The sequence below is a fragment of the Acanthaster planci genome, linkage group LG12 (genome assembly GCF_054643075.1).
Source record: "Acanthaster planci isolate LZ-2023a linkage group LG12, COTS_SCS, whole genome shotgun sequence".
Lineage (NCBI taxonomy): Eukaryota > Metazoa > Echinodermata > Asteroidea > Valvatida > Acanthasteridae > Acanthaster > Acanthaster planci.
Genome location: NC_141788.1, coordinates 2858837 through 2876345, shown reverse-complemented (window position 1 = coordinate 2876345; position 17509 = coordinate 2858837). Strand labels below are relative to the sequence as shown.

Genomic DNA, 17509 nt, shown 5'->3' with positions numbered 1-17509 from the left:
AGAGAGAAGGTGGCAGGACTGCTGCCACTTTTAGAAAGTTTCAAAAATATGTTTGGGCTTTTTGTTTTCGCGAAGACAGCCAATGGACGACGTAGTGAAGTCAACAAGTTCACACCACATTGTATGATATGTATTTGGAAGAAGGAAATTGTGAGGATTTTCTCCTAATATGTAATAAACCTCAACAGCCAATGTCGAAACGTTGTCAGCATTCCTTCACCACGTTTAATTACTTTTTCCACCGCCCGAATATAAAATTTCGTTATTTTTCAACATGACGCCTTTCTTCAAGCTATCTGACCAGAATTAACAATATGTACACGCCGTTTTTCTCTGTAACTCTTAACAGAAAATTGACAAAAGCTTCTCTATTATGCTGTTTGCTTCAGGTATATAGTACTTTCACGGATATTCCTATTTCTCTTGAAAATTTGCACGCCTGACAGCATAATAGTTTGATTTGTGTCTTTGTAAAGCAGTTCCAGCACACAAAAGTGACGACTTCAGAAATTTCTTCATGTTAGGAAAAAAAGAATGTTGCTTCTCGTTTCGCTGTGGGACGACTGCTGCGGTACCAACAGTGCACCAATCAGACAACAGGACAGATTGTTCCGGTGTTTTTGTAATTACATTGTATTCGTTTTATTTGCCACATCATGGTGCGTATATTTTGCCCACAACTATAATCCATCCTATAAGAGGAACAGTTTCTGCTGAGAGTCGAACAGTGTGTTAAGTTCCTCATCCCCTTCAAGTGTATTTTAATTTCGTGTTTGCAGTTCTCCTGGACCTCTTTGAATGTAGAGGTAAATCCTCAGTGATGGAACCGCATCCGCCATAAAAGACAAGTTGGGTCTACATACCAGCTCAAAAAAAAATTCATCTACCCTTTTTTGGGGGAAAGGAATTGTCAATGTAGAGAACCGAAAATGTAGAAACACGGGAGAGTAAGTTATGAGGGTTGCTGGCCTATGTGACACCATGGCTACACAGAGCTTACAATGCCCATGTGGTTGAAGGGCGCATACGCAGCAATGTGGCGCACCCACATACACAGTCTAGTTCCGGCTTGAGGGGCGTGACTTATTTGCACCCACCCCCCAAACTGGTTCTGCCCTGACAGTGACCCCCTTGTCTTTTCACTTTGGCTTGTAACTCCTAACCCGAGTCCTATATTTGTCGTTACTGATAGTGGTAGGGAGTATACACACACACTTTTTTCATAGACTGTTTTTATTCGATTACTTCATTATAATGACCAAGCAAAACTTTTCAGAATTTTTTCAGTCTGATGCCTGAACGCGAACCACGTGAAAATGGATTTCATATTGAAAGGGTGCCCATCCACAGTGCTATCACTTGACCTTTGATTTGATTGCGATCCCTTCTGCTCGAAGATGGCGCCGGCGTTGAGCAAGCTTCTTTCCAGCAAGGTTTCTGCCGGAGTCGTTGCCGGTGCCTTCTTAGTTCACATGCTTCAGAGGAATCGTAAAAAGAAACAAATACGCCGAGTACAAAGGTATGATGTTAACCTGTTTATGTCGTGATGATTGAACGCTTTAACCATAGAGGAAGAAATAGACCTTCCCCCAAGTTAAACATATGCATGTAGGCATAGGGCCTAGGCCCCGGGCGTTAGCCCACGTTGGATGGATATGGATGGACGTCGTCTACATCTATTGCATCATGATTGCATTGCGACTATTAACGTCCGGGGTATAAGAAGTCCTCCTAGTACAGTTACAATGCGAAATTTTTTCAGTGGTTTTTCTCACATTTTTACCCGGCGAAGACAGCTCTAAACATGTTAAATGTCGTTCATATTCACAAGTTCCTTGTACTAGGCCTACTTCAAGTACTTGTAGTTTGTGCCCCCCTATCCCGAATTCCATAAATACTGTGTTGAAGTTTCTAGCCTAAAATACTCCTGCAGACAATGTAGGCCCTACATGTATTTTGCAAGACATTTTATGAAACTCCATGCTTTCCTAGTTCTACTGAGTGGAGCGTTGTTTTCCTCTTTTTGGATTTTGGACGGGATCGTCATACTACGCTCCACGCCTGTACATAGAGAAGAGTTGAAACGGTTCTCAAAAATTCCAAATACTCACCAAAAATACCTTTATCACCACATACTGGCTTCCGTAAATGCCAACGTCAAATGGTTAGGGTTTCAGTGATATTTCTGACTTCAAAATCTGTCAAAATCCGACCATTTTCACTCGACACATGCACAGCACTTAAATTTTTGCCTCCTCCTCATTTAGATACGGGCGTGTAGAGTTTTCTGGCGCAATTTGTCAATGGACGGGCATGGCCCAAAGATTTGTCCCCATTTAGAGGGACATTCTCTCTTTCTGGGGACTGATTTTGTTCTTGAATAAAGGGACTTCTCCAAACACAGGGACAGTCTATGAATTGTGATGTGAGCCTCTATTGTGTGCTGTGCCGGTTAGGGCAGCTGATGCTCCGTCTATCAATCTTGTGCATACTGCGTCACCGGGTCCCTATGCATACCATGCCCAGTGAGTCGACTCGCAACGTAACACGACACACGCAAATCTGCCCAAACACATGATCTGCTATTTCTGTTCAATGTAGCGATGTCACACATAAATTTGTTTTAGGAGAGAAGCTAATTTCATTGCGAATCTCATGAAGTGACATGTTTTTTATTTTTATGTTCCGTATTCTAGTTAGCACTAATTAATTATGCACATGTCATGTAAATAACCTGCCGCGCCATACCTGTTGTAGTTCCAACGTAAGCTTCACTATTTTGAAAATTTTGCTTACATTGTGCAAGTATGTTGCACTGAAGTGTGATTCGCACAACTGTTTTGAAATAAAGTCATATGAAATATGCAAATAAATACTCATTAGTATGTGAATAAATGCAATTGTTCATGATCTATTCCTCATTCTAGTTTTGTTTGCTTCTTTGTAAATCTCCCCTCCCCCCACATAATAAATGGTATAGTCCATTCACTTATTTAAGTTTGTACGAGTATCAGCAACTTCCATTTGTTATATGGATACATTAATATGAGGGGTAACTTTTAAAAAGTTAATTTCAATAAATAGTTAATAATAAAAATGGACTAAAATAGTATTTTGGGGTAAGCGTATATATGGCAATTTAATTAAAAATCAATTTGTTCAGATTGTTATCATGAGCATGGCATATTCTATGCATTACTAAAATCAAAAGATGTAGATTTCTTGGCAATCAACACCTCTCTAAAAATATCTTAATCGCTCCAAGTCGCTCCACTCTACATGGTAACTGCTTATTCTACATCTACATTAGTCTACATTTGGCCCTTTTTTAAGTCTGGGTAAGTCTGGGAAATTGCCAAGTGCTAACAGTAAATAGAAGGAAAACCTTGGACAAAGATTCCCGGGAAACCCCACAGAATGAGGTAGGGAATGGGAACCCAATCCACATGCCGACCTGGATGGGATTTGAACCTCAGGTCGCAGAGATGGAAGGCAAGGAAAGTTCCACCATGCTGGCCTGACTCTCCGTTATGCCCGTGTTCAGCCATATGTACTTAAATGCTTGTCAAAATCTTCAGGGGCCAATTTCATAGAGCTGCTTAAGCACAAAATTTGCTTCAGTGCAAAACACCTTGCTTGAAAAACAAAGGTCACCTGCTCAAAATCTATGTGATTGTCATGCTAACCAAAAGACAGGTGAATACCATTCCAAACCAATATACATCACATGGAGGTTTGGCTGGTAACCTGATTTGTCAAGCAAGGTTTTTCACGCTGAAGCAAATTTTGTGCTTAAGCAGCTCTATGAAATTGGCCCCAAGCCTTTCTAATCTTATGAATAACAAATGCATCTGCATGTAGTTTTCGCTTTTTTTTTACTGACTTTCACTTTTTTTATTTCATTTTCTTTTCAGTGTGGCTGATTTGCCAGCATCTGTAGATGTAAGTATACTGGTTAATTTTTCAAAAGGAGCTGTAATGCTTTATTTTATCCTGCCTTTTTAAGGGAACATAACCTCTGAGGGGCAACTCGGTATCAAGTACATCTACATCTCATTCCTGTGAGTTTAAAGGCTCATTTGCCCTCACATTTTACAAAATGTTCCTTAATCCCCGTAGTGCTTGCTCATACATACCAAAATGCCGTCACATTTAGTTGTAAACTAATTATGTTGACTGAAAACATGTTTACCAAGGTGACCTGTAAACATCTCTGGGTTTTTAAGAATGTTCCTGAATCCTCCAAAATCAGTCCCTGTGAGGGAATCCAATGATCCATCCTGTGTGCCCTTGAAACTCAAATGAATGACAGTAAAGGTTCCATCCAGTGTGACTTTTGTTTTTTAATGCAGTTATTAACCATTTGTCTTTGTGCTCCATCTACCGGTAACCAGAGTTTCAATATTCATTGTGCCATTTAAAGGGCATTTTGTCACTTTTTTGTTTTTTGATGTTTAATGAAAATTTCCATACAATTTGAATGGATTTATAAGCAAAACTGTGATGTCATCCACGAGAGAGAACTCAGGGTTACGGTATTTCTGCATTAAAATATATAAGGAATTTCGATATTTTGCTGTTGTAAGTTTTGTTAACTCAGGGGATATGCTGTTGCTTCAGTTCATGAGGGTAGGTCAGTCAGCAAAGTTCTCTCTCGAATATTCTCAGTGAGCAAATTTGAGGTTCACTGTTTGAATAGAAGCCTCTCCCGTGAACAGTGTCTTCCTTGAACAACATCAAAACATCACTGCCCGCAGGAAAAAAGCTTGGGAGAGTGCGCTCTTCATGTTGACATGTTCTTTACATAAAGAGGATTAGAAAGGACCTCAAAAAGCATTTTTTCCCCCAAGGAAAATCACATTGTGGACCCTTTCTGGGATGACCTATGCATGGAAATTGATAGTGGCCGGTTGGCGCCTCCCTAATCCTTTCCAGAGGCTTTCAAGCCCCCCCTCGTTGGGCTTGAATGGGTTCGTGAGGATTATTCATTTGTGGCCTTGCATGTTAGTAATCAAGTCCATGGGAGGTTTGAATGTCAGACGCGGCACCGGTCGCTACTTGATGTAGGTGCACTGTCAGTGAGTTGAGCAGGATTGTTCCTCCCCCCCCCCCAAAAAAATATCGAATATCAGATTCTCCCGTTTCTGCCCCCTCCCATTTCTGTAACCAAATGCCACGCTGCCTTTGTACATGCATACTGTGTTTCCATTTCCCGACAGTAATATTCCACCACAAGCTGCTCCTATTCATGGGACTATAGCTTTTGAACTGGAAATGCAGACCTTTTTATACAAAACTTAGATTCAAGGTACATGTACTCTTAGTTATGGAATATGTATTATCCCATCAAGAAGAACTGAGCCAAATCTTTTGAGTCAACAGCCGTTGCTGCCTCAACAGAACGATCCATCATGGTGTTTGTCAAGTTAGAATATGCACTGTAAAATTTCTGGAGATTGTCAGTCTGTTTAAAAGTGACGACGGTTGTGTATCTTTTGGACTTATTTAATCAGAAAGCGGGGATATTTTTCTTCAAGATTTCCCCGGGGGGAAAAGCTTTGGATTAGGTCAACAACGTGGTGAATTTTCTTATATGTAACAACTGCAACTTGAAACACTTTTGGAATTTTTTTTATGAATTGTATTAAACAATGCTCTTTATAAAAATATTTAAGGAAACTGACTACATGATAAAGATGAGCAAAGAAACTGACTGGAGGGGGATTCAAACCCGCTACCTCTAGGCCGCCATTCAAAACGTTTCTGAGAAAGGGTCTTTCATTACACTACAGTGAGTCACTGGTATCACTGACATTCAGGACACCAGGGCAGCAAAATATGGGCCTTAACAATTCCGGCAGTTTTGGGGGCACGGATCCACACAACATTGACAAGAGCCAATTGTACAGTAACGTTTACGCTGCAAATGAAGTACACAACTGGACTGTGTTGAAACAATTAGACTGGCTAATTCTGTAACAGTCACAGACAGTCAAGAATTCCTTCCACTTCTCCCTCTGCTGTTCATCGACATATCATACGCCACTCAACTGATTTTGACTGATAGGACAACAGCGTCAATCAAGAATGCATCTTTGCAAGGGAGGGGTAACAGGTTACATGTTTGGTGACAAATGAAACTTTATGATCAGTATGCCTACAATTAATAGTACCCAGAATCCCTTTTTAAAAAACTAACACTTGCCAATATTGTTTCAAGTGCAAATTAAAATCATTTTCCACCTGCCTTTTTACACGCTTAATTATGCAGGTTGTCATTTCAAACACATTTTACGTATGTTTTTCAGTACGGCTTGGGGCATACCGGATTCATGTACATGTACTTGCAGCAAATGCAATTTGTTGAACGTATCAAGTCACACATGTCTTGGGAGAAGTGTAGCCCCAAGTGACAGGGGGAGAAGTTTTTCTCATGCATTTCAAAGATAAGAATCAGAGAGTATGTGAATTTCCCTTGGGACATCTTAATGTAGTTGCACAAGCATTCAAAGGTTGCATGTACAGTATATTTCATTATAATGCCTACGACAATGCCTAATGTATGAATGTTAAAAAGAGCAAAACGAAGTCTTTTTTCTGCAAGGTGAAAGTCCTTTGGACTGGTTAGAAACTTAGCATGCATGATACTTGAATTTAGGACAATCCTCAGCTTGTAGTTTCGCTGTAGCAACTGCGTGGGCTTGTAGTCCTGTCAACCAATGAGAAAGCTTAGCATTTGGAAAGTGAAATAATTGGGCAAAGGATGGAGCACGTGGTTTGACCGTCTCAGAGAAGGGGGCGGGATCCATCCCTTCCCCACCCCCCTTACAAAAATCTCATTACCACTGAAATGGAGATGGTAGTTTTGGTGGTTTTTAACGGGCAACCACCAATCATTTATTCGTCTTTTTCCCTGTAATTTCTCTTCCCGCAGGAACAGCCCATTGTTAAGAAGAGCCAGAAAGATCGTGCTGCGGTCGATCTTGTTTTCTTCAAGTAAGTTTCTTCCTCATTTTAGTTTGTTCAGGGGAGAGGATGGCTGTCCAGATTTGCAAAGTAAATTTTACTGGACGTACACGTAACACACTGCTACTATAGAGCACTAAGTGCAAATCAAGTTCATTCACCTGATGTATGACACGCATACTCAAATGTTCTTCTTTTAGCTAGACTCAGCACTCAGTCTCGCTGCGCGACTGTCATAGTTTTTCCCAGTAGCACATTTTCGTCATTTTAGTTTTTTACCTCTCCAGACCCCGCTCGTCTAGCATCATTTCATGTCACAGTAAATCTGTGTTGGAATTATCATTTTTTATTTTTATTCTGACAAGCTGGTTCGAGCAGGTAATGAACGTGAGACAATACACCAGCTTCTTGAGAATGTAGTGGAGTCCCCTACATGGCACACTTCAGTGTTTCCCTTGCCTTTCCTCTTGCGGTGTTGCCAAACTTCTTTGATGAAAACCTTCCCATTCAGTGATGGTGCTAGTGCCTTCATGCTGCCGAATCTCTGTGAACTATTTCAGTGGCATTAGATTCAGTCCGAAATTGAAAAATGGTGCCGACCTGAAATTGGACACGAATTCAGCTGAATGTTCCTAAATTTCATGCTCCTGAATTAATCTCAGAAAATCCAACTTTAACATTTAAGAATTTCTTTCAAGTTAATACATTCTAATAAATCATTCATAAATACCTTAGATAGTCTCCCTATTCGACAAAGTGCAACTTGACCGTGTATTAACATTTGATAATGCCCGCTTAGATGTGATAATGCCAGCTGTGTAGAAAACGCCATGGCACCTAGACACGAGGCAGTTTACTCCGCCCCTATTAGTCAAGAGTCTACTGGCGATGCAGCATGCAGAACGCGATACATGCGCGCCAAGTCCATATATATGTGGATATTCCTCTGAACAATTTGCACAAAGAATTTACCACAAAAATGGATGGTGGTGTTCAGGAAAAGGAAAGTAAAACTCCAGACCAAAATCATTGGAAAACTATCATATGTTGACTTCTTTTGACTCTGACGGATGCAGGAGAATGAACGCTGATAATACCCTCATCTGTTCCTCGGGCATTATTCACATCCGTTCTCCTGACCGCTCAAGAGCATATTTATTCCCTTACTTATTTACTTCCACTCGCGTACCCAGCTACAAGTTTGTAAGGAAATCTTTTTTCTTATTTTGAAGAGTATTTTTGAAAAAAGTTCACTGTGTACTCGGAAAAACGGGCCAAAAAAGAATTTGGTAAACAAACTCAAAATAGATGAATGGGAATGTTGAGACCTTGATGAACTTTCACTCGTTGAGATATTTGAGGAGAAAACATTGCTCTCACAAAGCACTTGAGGCAAAAACCCAAAGTGTGCCACTTTAGGGGCCGTGCCTAGTTAGGGGCTGCGCCATGTTAAGGTACATCTCCACCAAAATCAAAGCAATTTGAAGCACTAAGCTCAGTGTACATAGTCAGTGGCTTGGAATCCCCCCATGCACGGTATACGCAATTGACTGACGACTGCCAACCCCCTTCCCAAGCATTGTTTGTAATCCTTCTGTAATAAGATGCATACCGTACCCGTGCAGACGGGTAGCGTGGATCCTTTAATATTTGCGCCATTAATTCAGGGTTGAGCTGTCGTGCGCGACAGGAAATACTCAGATATTGAGTGAAAAACAGATGGTGAGAGAAAGCAATAGTCTTTCCTTATTCGGTGCTACTGCATTAAATAACATCAGCTTTCATTAGTCTTGCTATCGTCTGATGCACTTTACATTTGGACTGTGCTGACGAGCTGATTGCATCTTCCATTGTCGTCTGCGTAGAAAGTGCTCGTTCAGCATGGTGGAAAAAATGCCCGAGGTGATGTCTAATTCTCATGGAGCTCCAGTGTCATTATCTTTGTTGTTTAGGTTTTTTTTAGCAATTTATTTATAGATTCAGTCTTTGATTCAGTCCACCGGGCTTGAGAAGAATGACGTTGGGAACCGTGCCTGAAACAGTATTGTGTAAACTTTCCTTTCTCTCACCTCTAATTTTTTAAAGGCGTCTGCTCCAAGTCCTCAAGGTTCTCATCCCAGGATGGTTTTCGGCTGAAGTAAGTGACATGCCTGTGGCTGATCTGTGTAGGGTCACTTGCTCTCTCTTTCCACTTGCAGGGTTCCCACAGTCACGGTAAAGCCCCTGAAATTTGAGGAAAAAACATAAGGTGTCCTTGAATCCTGTTTTCGCAGGGAAAAAAAAGCTGTGGAAAAGTCACGAATATCAAGATCAGGCAAGGGTTGTTTCTTGGTACTTTGCTTTGCTTTTCCAAACGAAGTATTATGAATTATTTTTAGTTATTATTCATTGCAAATGTAACTGTTTTTTGTAGGCTGCAGCTCACAAGTAACACAGAGTGTTTCACTTCACCACGATCCATGATTTATCTGGCATAGCCTTTTATTCATTGACAGGTTGGTTATCTTGCCCTGGTGGCATTTGCCCTGATGGCTCGGACCTACTGCGATGTCTGGATGATCCAGAACGGAACAGCCATCGAAAGGTACAGAGACGGATTTTTCTCGTTAATTTTGTGCTGCGGATACTTTAGGCGTCACTTTTGGCCCTGGGGACTTCCTGTGGGTACATTGGGCAGAGGGGGACGGAAGTAAGCGGAAAGCTTTACATTGCACAGTGTACGTGTGTGGAAATAATGAGCAGTGAGATTATGATGGGAATGAGGCTGGCTGATTGAAATGGGTTTTGTGAAGACACACTGACAGGAAAGGACAGCAATTAATTATCCTTGCCAAGGTGATACACCTGACACACAAGAGCCATCTGGTGGCCGTATATACACAAAGCAATCAGTGTGTTGCATAAAGTCATCATTAATAAGTGCAAAAAAGACGGTGGGTGTTTCTTTAACGTGCATTATAACACACTTCTTCTCGGTTCTTTATCCTGGTTGGCTGAAATATGGTTACTTATCACTTATATAGGCTAGTACTTGAATTGGGTGTCGGCGTGACTCGACACGCACCTAGACGTTGCGCTTGTGCATCAATTCCAGAGACGAGTGCCTGGTCAGGCACTAGTCTTGAAAATGTTTGACTGGTTATTGCCCCCTCTGGAGGTTGTCCTGAATTGAAACAGTTCAGACCCTGGAAGATTTTTTTTTTCCTAGTCGTATACAGCGACTCAGAAGTAGACTGCCTCTATGAAAACTAAAATGAACCTTCAATTTTTTGGCAATTTTTGAAGTGCTGTTGAAAAGTTGAATTAAAACAGTGACAACCCTGAGGTGTGTTATAAAACACATATGAACTGGCCAAATTTGCTGGCCAAATTTTCAGCTTTTTTTGTTTTGGATTTCAGCTTTTAATCTCACCAACTGTGTACAAAAGTGCAGGACGTGTCTTTTTTCAGCTGTTTTCAGCTATTTTTACCTTTGGTCAATCTCATCCTGTGCAAGCTACCAGGAGAGATTCCTATTTCCCGAGGCCAAAATAGGTACCCTCTTCTGGTCACTCACAGTCCCTCAGGGACATAGAGACATAGACATGCACTAGTGACCTCAGTGCTAGTCCGTATGTGTATCTTACAGCATTTCACCACCCACATTAATCCATGATGTACTCTCCGCGTGCTAATACACGTAGGTACATGTACATGTATATATATGCACTCCTTCATTGAGTGGTATCCCAGGGAATGAGATTCCGTAAACTAAAATTGGTCTTTGAAGATATGTTCACTTGAAATCGTTTTTAACTTTTTAATTTAGTTTGCATTAGAAAAAAATATGCCAGCCTTTTGTTTGATGTCGATTTTGTTGCTTGATGAACATGGGAAAAATTTGTTTTTCAGTTTTTTTATTTAGTTTGCATTAGGAAGAATATACCAGCCTTTTTGTTTGATGTCAGTTTGGTTTTGTTTTAGTTTGATGAACGTGGGCGTTGAGTGGGTGACAGGCAGTGCTGTGCAGTGCAACCAAAACGGTCACGTTTGCGCCTACAAAATCGACCTGATGCTTAATTGATTTTTTCTAGGAGCCAGTGGCTCCTCATTTCATTTTTCTCCACACACAGCACTGTGGACAGGTTGACATTTCTTATTGTTAGTCACACTTTCATCCAGCAAGATTGTTTTTTTTAATGCCCTGTAACTCAGAAAGCTTTGGCGACATGCGACTTATTTTTCGTTGGCTTCAGTTTGTCATTTCAGGAAGAATGTGATATCCTCATTTCTCATTGTAGTGCATGTGTATTTTCCTCAGTGACTTCAGACATTTCAAATGTGGATTTCACTCTCAGAAACACTACAAATGTTGTTGAAAAAATAGTTTCCTGTACTCCCATGCCTTTGTACACAATAAATATTGTGGTAGTGAATGCTGCGTGGCCTCTGCAGTTTCAACCACAGGACAGCGGCGCTTTGGATGAAATGATTTCACATTGTGAGCCCTTGCCCAATGTCAGGTTTTCTGGCATTGTGTTACATTGCCTAGTGTTACCGTGTGCATTGTTACCTGTCTATACTGTGATTTAACTTCGGTTAATTGGAATGCCAGAATAAGTTACGTAAACCATCCCAACTAAACATGGCAAGAGACCTGTAGCAAAAGACTGTTGCATAACGTGGTGAAGAAATACGGTTTGTGTGGTTGATTTGTTCACATGTTAGGACTGAAACTGAACAGTCAGCTCCTGTGTTTCATGAACAAAAAGGCAATATTCTTGGTTATTGCGCGGTAATGCAGGCGTGAATCTCTCCATGTTTTTGTTTTCCGGTCCTTCAATTTGCTGTTTGGTGTTGTTTTTTTTTTTGCAACAGTTCAATAATTGGTCGGGACATCAACCTTTTCAAGAAGTACCTTCTCAACTTCATCTATGCTATGCCTGCAGTGAGTCACCACTTTAACCCTTACCCTACATAATATTACAAATTACTACTTTTAGTAAAATGTAGTACTCAGCCCTGTCGCTTGTAAGAGGACATGACCGCAATATTCTATGAAGCCATAAAATACAATAGATAAGACAATGTACCATACAGTTCTGTGGCACTATGAATGCATGGCTTTATTGTTCTCTGTACAAGTAACAATGGAAGTAACCTAGCCAGAAGTAGTAATTTGTAGCGCTAGGTCCTTCAGGCTCAAACTATTACTTAGTATTTTGTAGTACTGAGTACTGTGAGCCAAACAATATGCTTGGCGGTTAGGGTTAAATAAAAAGGCAGCAGCTTTGAAAGAGCAGATTCCAAAAATTGTATTCAAGAAAGCAGAGTTTCAAGTTTGTAATTTAATTGTGAAATTTTAAATTGGTCACAGGAAGTGGTAAGGAAAGGTTCCTTGTTAAGGAAGTGACGGAAATCTGTGGGTTGGGTATTGGGCCAAAAAACCTTGTGGCATTATTTTAAATTTATTCATCTGTTCACTGTATTTGTCTTTTAACTTTACAAGACAGTAGCAGTAGAAATCAAGCAAACAAAAATTCAGTTTGAAAGTCAAAAAAGTGAAGTCTGGAAATGGGGCTCAAAATCAGGGGGAGGGTTCCCTCACACGGCTCAGTTTCAATGACGTTAGTAAATCTCCAAGATTTTTATTTTGAATTTGGAAAAGAATAATTATTGTTTCGTTCATTTATACCGTAAAAGGTCAGATCAAAGAAAATTATTTTCTGCATGCTTTTCCAATGGTTCCCTGCGTCAATCAATTAAAGTGTAACTGTAAACTTTTACTCCGGTCTCTATTGAAAGGGTAAAGAAAAGAGACAATATGATTGAACAAGAATTTCACTTTGTGTGCAGTTTGGGCTTAAATCATCACCAAAGTGCTACTGGAAAAAAATGTTCCATGTCAGAGAACCCACCATGTAACAGTGGCGTCAGTAACAAATAGTCCCTTGCCACGTCTGCACGTGATGTTGCTTGCTGTGCTTGTAATGTTGATATTCCTTGTCTTTCTACAAAGACCTTCGTTGACTTTGATTAGATTGTAGAATTTTGAATAGAAAAATTACTGGCAAGGTAACAGTCAACCGTTTTTTTCCCTCCGTTTCAGATTTCTCTCATCAACAACCTGCTGAAGGTAAAAAAAATTGATATCTTTGGTCTGACCTGTTTGCATTGCTTCTTTTGATCGTCCCTCAGTTCCCATTTTCTCCTGTATCAATCCTGAGTGCCCAATAAGTGCCTCATTTTTATTGAGTCCAAATGTCTATCAGCGCTTATTTCCTGAGGTCATAATGGTCCCATTACCAACAATGGAAGCTTTTAGCTGGAGGCACCCCCCTGCTTTTATTGCTTTTCTTAATGGAGGAAAAACTTATGTGCAGAAAGCTCCAATTATGGATTTCTTGCCAATTTCAGAACAGAAAGTAGTCTTGAAATTTGATAAATAAGCCTTGATTGATTTGCGCAAAATAAGCAGGAGTGGAACGGTTTGCACTAGATGCAGACAAAATGTCCCAGGTATCCACCTGTAACTGAGAATAAAAACGAATCTGAAATGGAGCATGCAAATGTTTGTTCATTCTTTTTGCAGTACGGTCTAAACGAGGTCAAACTTCGGTTCAGAACACGGCTGACCTCCCATCTGTACGAGCAGTATCTGATGTAAGCCTCTGACCCGAAGCAGCCCAGGCCCCAAACCCAACCAACTCCAACCTAGGGCCGCTCCTACCCCATTCCCAGCCTCAACCCAACCGAGCCTGTGACATGACCGGTCATGAGTATAAACAGGGTGATCAACGACACTGTCACAGTGTCACAGTTCATTTGAATAGCTTGTGAATTGGCTCAAGACTGAATGCCTTGTGATGGGCTTGCAGGGACTTTTAACAGACTTGACGACAACACTTGTGTTGTGTCCGGTGGTAACTTCTCCAATCAATCCACAACACACGTTTGCTAATGTTTTGCAGGAAGAATTTACAGTCAATGCTCTCTGCGTTTCCGTTCAAAGCTCCCTTAAAATAGATGCCTCCCCTGTACTATAGGGATCATTTTCCTTCAAACTGAGAAAACCAAAATGGAAATCTAAGTGAAGAGATAACGTGGAGATCAAAATCTGAGAACTGTCCAAACAGTGAAATTTTTCTTGCCCCGGGCCATTTACAGGGGATTCACGTACTACAAGATGAGTAACCTTGACAACCGCATCGCTAATGCTGACCAGCTCCTCACCCAAGACGTGGAGAGGTTCTGCAACAGTGTAGCGGATCTCTACTCCAATCTCAGCAAGGTTTGACCTTAGGAAACAATCCAGCCGGGGCCAGATTCATGGAACCAACAGAGCAGAATTTATCGCCAAGCAAACTTGATGTGCTGAGCGAAAAATCTACTGGGAAACAGCTGAAAGAAATACCCAGTTGCATGGCAATTTTGGGTGGTATCCAGTGTCTGGTGACCAATTAATTCTATTCTGAACGGCTCCATGAAATGGGCCCCTCAGAAGATGGTGACAGAAGAGGGTTATCAGGGGAGGTATAGATTTTTTTTTAAAACAAGTTATATGTTTTACACATTACCAGCCTTTAGCAGGGGGCTCTCTTCTTCACAGAAAATGAATTGAACAGACTGATCGTACTCCTCAATGTAAGCCAAAGAACATCCTGAAATTGCCAAAAGCACATGGATTGTAAGGTCAAAAGGTGGAATCCACTGAATATGTCTCATGTTCTAAATGAAGAACCGCCGTCCCTTTCACCCTCTCGTCCACTGCCATTTCAGAGATTTTTTTACAGCAGGTGCTGTCCTTTTTTAAGTATTCATTTACAGGGATGGAAAGCATGTTGTATTGCATTTGCAACCATGAGTTGTTATTTTGCATTCAACTCACTTTACTAAACAATTATTACGTCTGCAGAAATATTCCTTTCCGTTGCTTTTGGCAAGTACAAATGCTTGCACCAGTTGCCCAATATTTCAGCTCGTGAAGGTTTGAATGGTTCGAAAGATATGATAAAATACAATTATTTGTCCGGATTGTACGTCCCATACAGCCTGTGTTAGACATTCTTATCTACATCCGTGAGTTGGCAGCGTCTATTGGACCCCAGGGCCCTGCGTACATGATTGGATACTTACTGTTCTCTGGACTCGTACTTACAAGGTGAGTGCTTAATTAACCTGAGGGGCTCTAGACTAGGGAATTGGACAGTGTGTGAGTTTTACATCAGCCATTTTTGCCCTTCACTAATGCATAGCACACTATATAACACTATATTTAGTACTGTCTGAGGGCCTGTGAAAAATTCACAAGCTTAGGTGGGACTTGGACCCACAACCTCCCGCTTACTAGTGCAGGTGTCTTACCACTTGACACCTAGCTCGTTAAAATGAGGACCAACGTATTTTTCGTGCATGTTTTCCTTGTGCTCTGATTTTGAGATTGCATCATTTTCTTTAGCTTCAAAGCACAATCATAAAAAAGATGAATGTTGTGTGCAGGTGTGGTATACATAGTGTGGACCTTGGACCTCTGCACAAAAGAAGTCCACATAATGTAGGGTGCGATGACGTAGTGTGGACTCGCACACGTCCTCACAAATGTTTCCCCCTCTCTGAAAACCAGTTTCAGAGGAATTTTGGGGTCAAGGTTATCTGTGGCAAAATGAAAAGGAACAGTCCAGGAAATCATCTACAAAAATCCAGCTCGAAGGAGTTATCTTAGTTGGAGAATAAGGAGCACTTTCCGCAAGTTCAACCACTGGAGAACAAAGTCTGCCAAGTTCTCTAAGTAAATTCCAGTTGTCCTGAATTTCGGTGTAATTTTTCATGCGAGCTATTTGACATTTTCCTTGCCGGGGCAAACTCTGTTCCAGGCTACGTCGACCTGTGGGCAGGATGACGGTCGAAGAACAACGCCTGGAGGGGGAATTCCGCTACGTCAACTCTCGTCTGATCACAAACAGTGAAGAGGTGGCCTTCTATCAAGGCAACAAGAGGGAACGTCTGAACATCTACCATGCCTTCAACAAACTGGTTTGTCCCTCGCACATGGAAACTTGGACATTTTACATTCAAATCGCCTCAGAAAATGAAATTAAAAGATAGACAAGTAATTAGCTGTCCTTGAAATAAGGAGGCTCTAAAATTCGACATTCAAGAATTTCTGGCATATTCCTTCCAAGCTTAACTTCAACTGTTTATTGTAATGTCAGTATTTCTGAGATAGATGTTTCTTAAAATTCACCACCGTGATATTTCTTCCCCTCTTGTCCCTTCAGGTAAGCCACTTGAGGAGTTTCATCTTCTTCCGTTTCTCCATGGGATTTGTGGACAACATCATCGCCAAGTGTGAGTAGAACCGGCGACATGGTCCTTGAGATCCAGATGGAACATGATTAAAGGAACCAGGAAATAGAAATATTTTTATAGATTTTGCTAAAAACCCTTGAAATTGCATCTTTGGGTTTCAATTAAACTTATTTTAAATTTGCGTTTTGCAATTTTAACCCATATTTTGATGCTTTATTGGTTTTTATGCTAATGCTATGATGTCATCCAGGGCACTGAAGTCACTCAGTGTTGCACTGATTTGTGCACAGAAAATTTGTAGATTTTATCAACCACTGCTATGGCAGATTTCATTTTCTTTGGCAATTTATTGCTTTGAAAGTATGTGGCAATAATCCAGCAAAAATCCTTATCACAGAAATGTTCCCAGATAGCAAATTTGGGGTTCACAATTTGAACATGAAAACATGCAACCTGAACCATGTCTTCCTGGATTTACATCAAAGCAAAAGCACCCTCACTTGTCCAGAAATGCTTGGTTAATTTTTAATGTTTGAAAAAGTGCAGCGTTCAGTTCACGTATCTTAAAAAAGATGTCAAACAGACTTCGTACATGGAAGAAGAGTACAGAGATACACAAAGAGTGATTCTGAGAAAAGTTCATTTCCTGGATCCTCCTGTATCCTTTAAACTTCCAACTTGGCTTTGATAGCTGGGTTCGATTCCGGAGTAAAAAATTGCTCTCTTCACTCAAGGTGCCTACCGTGCAGTTTTTGGTGTAATACTTGTAATATCTAGTAGTTGAAACGTGTGTTGATCACTCTTCTCACTTTAGACTTTGCTACAGTGGTAGGCTACCTCGTGGTCAGCCGCCCTTTCCTCAACTTGAACCATGCCCCCTTCAAGGGCAAGAGTCATTCATTCATGATGCAGGTCAGTCACATGGATTGTTTTCCAGTTGTGTCATCTAACAAGACCGCAGGTTCTCTAACTCAAAAGCCAGAAAAAAACTGTACAGAGAGCACAGAGCAGTCTTCAGTATTTGAGGCGGAAGGATAATCTTGGAGTGTGGGTTTTCTGGAAGGAATTGAAAAACTAGTCCACATTTTGGCACGGATGAGATTCGAACCCGGGTCACTGTGCCAAAACGGCATCTTCTCGCTTTTTAGTGACATCAAATTCCAATCCTTGACTTTAAGGAGGAGTGACAGGGCCAGGCGCGAGAGAGCAAAAGCTTACACACCCATTGCAAACCTACAGGCAGTTACATCCACAT

At 40.9% G+C, this 17509-nt stretch overlaps 1 protein-coding gene across 4 annotated transcripts in view; it reads left to right on the top strand.

The window, feature by feature from the left end:
• Positions 1-1362: 1362 nt before the first annotated feature.
• Positions 1363-17509, top strand: part of LOC110977434 (ATP-binding cassette sub-family D member 3-like) — a 24616-nt gene continuing 8469 nt past the window's right edge. For 2 of the 4 annotated variants that reach the window (XM_087144138.1, XM_087144136.1), the window contains exons 1-13: positions 1363-1519; positions 3915-3942; positions 6935-6996; positions 9052-9103; positions 9462-9550; positions 11824-11893; positions 13055-13081; positions 13538-13608; positions 14113-14236; positions 14997-15106; positions 15819-15978; positions 16224-16293; positions 17069-17166. In XM_087144138.1, the coding sequence (XP_087000264.1) occupies positions 1398-1519; positions 3915-3942; positions 6935-6996; positions 9052-9103; positions 9462-9550; positions 11824-11893; positions 13055-13081; positions 13538-13608; positions 14113-14236; positions 14997-15106; positions 15819-15978; positions 16224-16293; positions 17069-17166 (1083 nt within the window). In that variant the 5' untranslated portion in view covers positions 1363-1397. The remainder of the gene's footprint in view (positions 1520-3914; positions 3943-6934; positions 6997-9051; positions 9104-9461; positions 9551-11823; positions 11894-13054; positions 13082-13537; positions 13609-14112; positions 14237-14996; positions 15107-15818; positions 15979-16223; positions 16294-17068; positions 17167-17509) is intronic. The other 2 variants (XM_087144137.1, XM_087144135.1) reach the window with 1 other exon arrangement.